Source organism: Jaculus jaculus, chromosome 3, assembly GCF_020740685.1.
Source record: "Jaculus jaculus isolate mJacJac1 chromosome 3, mJacJac1.mat.Y.cur, whole genome shotgun sequence".
In the NCBI taxonomy this organism is placed as follows: Eukaryota; Metazoa; Chordata; class Mammalia; order Rodentia; family Dipodidae; genus Jaculus; species Jaculus jaculus.
Window position 1 is genome coordinate 95,077,490 of NC_059104.1, and position 4,333 is coordinate 95,081,822.

Consider the following 4,333-nt stretch of genomic DNA (forward strand, 5'->3'; position numbering starts at 1 on the left):
AGTTAAGTCCAGGTCAGCCTGGGCCAGAGTGAGACCCTACCTCAAAAAAAGGGAGCTGGAAAGATGGTTTAGCAGTTAAGGCATTTGCCTGAGACGCCAAAGGACCCAGGTTAGATTCCCCAAGACCCATGTAAGTCAGATGCACAAGGAGCACATGCGTCTGGAGTTTTCTTACAGTGGCTAGAGGCCTTGGCATGCCCATTCTCTCTCTTTCTCTCTTCTCTCTCTGCTTGCAAATAAATAAATAAAATAAACCGGGCGTTGTGGCGCACGCCTTTAATCCCAGCACTCGGGAGGCAGCGGTAGGAGGATTGCCAAGAGTTTGAGGCCACCCTGAGACTACAGAGTAATTCCAGGTCAGCCTGAGCTACAGCGAGACTCTACCTCGAAAAACCAAAAAGAAATAATAATAAATAAATAAATAAAAATAAAATAAAACTGTAGTTAAGAAAAAAAAAAAAGGAAGGCTTTGAACTGGCTCAGAGGTTAAAGGCTCTTGTTTGCAAAGCCTGATGGCCTGGATTTGATTCCCTAGTACTCATGTAAAGCAGATGCACAAAACAGTACATGCATATGGAGTTCATCTGCAGTGGCAGGAAGCCCTGCATACCCATTCATTCTCTCTCTCCTTGCAAATAAATATTTTAGGGCTTAGTGGTTTTAAGGTGCTTGCCTGCAAAGCCTAAGGACCAAGGTTCGATTCCCCAGGACCCATGTAAGCCAGATGCATGCACATGGAGTTCATTTGCAGCGGATACAGGCCCTGGAACACCTGTTCTCTCTCTCTACCTGCCTCTCTCTCAAATAAACATATACATATTTAATTTTTAAATGGAAGGCGTTTACAGAACCATGTGTGGAATAGCTCAAGTCTAAAGGGGTGAGCTTTCCATAGGGCACCCATCTCTTCCCCACCCCCAGTTGGAGTTCAATTCCCCAAAGAATACATTAGCGACTCCAGCAGGTCTGAAAGACCCTGCTGCACCATGTTACACTGACCAACTGCTGGCTCTAGCAGAAAATCACACAGGCACTGACCAGAGCTGTCAACAGAACTTTATTCATCAGGAAATAGGCAGACCTCAGGTTGCTGCATGCCCTTCTGTTTGGACCCTAGTGAAATGTGCACTCTGCCCTCCCCAATGCCAGGGAGAGACAGGGAGGAATGCCATGTTGAGTGTAAGGAGGAACAAGTAAAAACCTGGTGATCCTTCTGAAGCCGGCTCCCGTATAGCTGGGCGCCTGAGGGTGTATGGTCCCATAGCCAGGTGTAGATGCACTTCCCCTATTCAGGAGTAAACTCCTGATTCCGGGTTTTTGGATCAGGTTGGGAGTCTAAAAAGATCATGACAGGCAGAAGTGGCTCTCAGGGCATCTGAGGGATTCAACTCCCAAACCTACCAGTTCACAGAGGTTCTAGCCAAACATAAATATTCAAGGTCACTCCAAAACAAGAAAACCAAAGAATATAAAAAACAGGATCACGCCAAGATCCTTGAGTTACCAAAATATTCAAATGACACTGGTGTGTTGTGGACACAGAAGCTGGGAGAAGAGGGGAGACCAAAAAATTCCCAAGAGGAAAAAACAGAAGCAGAGAAGGGTAGGCCCAGAAGCTGGTATCTAGGTGGGCCCTGGGCAGGCTGGAGGACAGCCCACTACATCCAGTCTCAAGGCCCTTGCATAGTGACATAACTCACCAACCTCAGCATCACAGGGACCCACGGAATTCACAGTAACCATCATCTTGCCCCACCAGATCGAGTCTTCCAGAATATCCCATCTCCATGTCCTGAATGTATGGCTTGGGGCTTGGTTTGGCAGGGCAGCCATTGGGCCTAGAGGACTCGGGTCAGAACCCTGAGTGGTGTCGAGTCTGTCCCAGAGCAGGGGCCTGTGAGAAGCGAGGAGGGAGGGCAGGCAGGCGGGCAGTCTTCAGAGGTAGACGTTGAGGGTCTGCAGGATGCCACGGCGGCAGAGCGGGCAGTTGCGGTGGTAGACAGGGTGGCGCATAAGGATCTCAGTGCAGGCCTGGCACAGGCACAGGTGCCGGCAGGGCAGAAGCAGCACAGTCTTGCTCTGGTCCTGGCAGATCACGCACTTCTTCCGCTCCTCTTGCTCCTTCAGCAACTTCCATGGGTCTTGCCCAGCTGTGGGCTCCTCCTCATTGAGTCGCTCTCGGCCGCGCGCAGGTGTAGCTCTGATGGTCCTGACCGACTCCGCTTCTGTTCCAGTGTCCTCTCCCTGGGTCCTGGCTGAAAACACCCTGCGAGGGCCACCCTGCGGGGCCCCAGGTGCCCCTCCCCGGTTCGGCAAGCTGGCCACCTGTAGGCTGCGGCTCCAGATTCGCCGCCAGGCCTCCAAACCCAGTGCTAGACGAGACAGCCGCACAACATCCTCTCGGAGCCTATGGTAGGATGGCCGGGCGTGAAGCTGACTAAGCGCTCGGGTGGCCAGTCTCAAGGTAAGGTCCGGGTACAACACAGTCACGGTCACTGCCAACACACAAGCCAGCAACATCAACCCAGTGAGATTGAAAAGCACGAAGCTGGCCAGGAAACGAACAGCCGAGGCCAGCAGCTCCAGCGCTAGCTGACAAGGGGTCCAAAGGAGGATGGGCACGGCCACAGCACTGCTGGAAATGTGGGCAAGGAAGGCGGCCAGCACATCTGTCATCCTCCACAGAGGCCCCGTCACTGCATCCCACAGGGCCAGCACCACGGAGAAGAGGTTCTGAGTGCCAATGAGGCAGATGTTGACCAAGCTGTTAATCACATAGGCCACCAGGCTCATGGCAATGGCACAGATGTCGCAGGCCTGGCGCAGCAAAGCATGGCCATTGGAGAGCACACCGACGACGCCTCGATTCAGTATCTCCCGGCTCCGCAGCGCCCCATGAGAGGCCAGGTGCCCCAGGAGCTTTAGGCTCTCCAGGCTAGAGAAACAGCTATACAGCAGAGTACACAAAGCCTGTAATCCCCCAAAGGTGAACCGGACCAACGCTTCGATCAAGGCCAGCAACGAAAGCAGGACACCTCGGCCCAAGTGCAGAAGACTAGCAAGTACCGTGTGCGGCAGGTTGTAGATGAAGGCCAGGAGCCAGGCCACGGAGGCCAGGAGGGAGGACACCAGCAGGAAGTTGAGATCCAACACCAAGGTCAGCAGGTCCAGCACCAGGCCCACCCCGTTCAGTACCAGGTACACAGCCTCCATGGTAGGACCAGAGCTGCGTTCAGTGGGAAGGCCGGCTCCTCAGTGAGCTGTTGTCTAGACTGCCAATATCTTAGGGGGTCGGAGAGTCATTTGGAAGGGAAATGGGTCTCCAACCAAGGGAGAGCCAAGATGTCAGGAAGCAGGTTAGGGGGAGCCCGGGTGTGGAAGGAGGGCTGGCTGGGACAGAAGCAGCCAAACATCTCTAAAGTGACGGCGAGTAGAGACTGGAGGAGATACCTCAGCTTAAGAAGCCTCGCGCTGCGTGCCGCGGGCGGGCACGGGGCAGACCGGGAGGAAACCGGGAACGGATAGGACAGGATCTGGCAGGGCCGGGGTCGGGGCCGGGTGGGGGCGGCGCAGGCTGGGCGTGGGCTCGCGATCCAGCTACGCAGGTGCCCCTGTCCCCGCCCGGCCCCTGTCTTCCCGCTCGCGGCGCTCGGCGCCCAAACGGGAAGAAGACGGGGGAGTCAGCCTCGGCGAACCCCGAACGCGGCCGCGGCTCCGCTGGGCGCCGCCATCTTGTGCGCGAGGAGGTGGGGCAGGAGGCAAGACTAGGCGGGAGGATGATGACCCCCTAGCCAATCGGTGAGGGGCAAACACTGGTACGTCCAGCGCTCATTGGTCTGTTTAAACGGCGCCCAAACGACGTATTTTCCGTGGAGGGGCGGAGACACAGCAAATCCCCATCCTCTTGAGGAGGCGATTGGTCCGTTCACAGTATCGGCAGCACTCTTAGTCCCGCCCCCTAAAGGAGCCACACTTTGGTGAAGAAGCTAAGTTTAGGTTCTGTGCTCTTTCCTGGCCCTGGAGTGTGAGCGCTTTACTTGTGGGCTGGACTCTGGGATAGTACCGCCTTCGTTTCCTCCTCTTCTCGTTCATCATTTATTTATTTTTTTGATTATTTATTTTGGATTTTCGAGGTACGGTCTTGCTCTTGAGCACGTCTTTAATCCCAGACTTGGGAGACAGAGCGTGAATACTAGGCCACCCTGAGACTACATAGTAAATCCCAGGTCTGCCTGGGCTAGAGCCAGATGCTACCTCAGAAAAAATAAAAGGAGCCGGGCGTGGTGGCACACCCTTTAATTCCAGCACTCGAGAGAAGAGGTAGGAGTATCGC

At 54.6% G+C, this 4,333-nt stretch overlaps 1 protein-coding gene across 1 annotated transcript; it reads right to left on the minus strand.

The window, feature by feature from the left end:
* Positions 1-1,041: 1,041 nt before the first annotated feature.
* On the minus strand, positions 1,042-3,689 carry Rnf26 (ring finger protein 26). Its single transcript, XM_045146490.1, has one exon. It carries the CDS (start codon positions 3,211-3,213, stop codon positions 1,936-1,938), a length of 1,278 nt encoding a protein of 425 aa, XP_045002425.1. The 5' UTR covers positions 3,214-3,689; the 3' UTR covers positions 1,042-1,935.
* Positions 3,690-4,333: the final 644 nt, after the last annotated feature.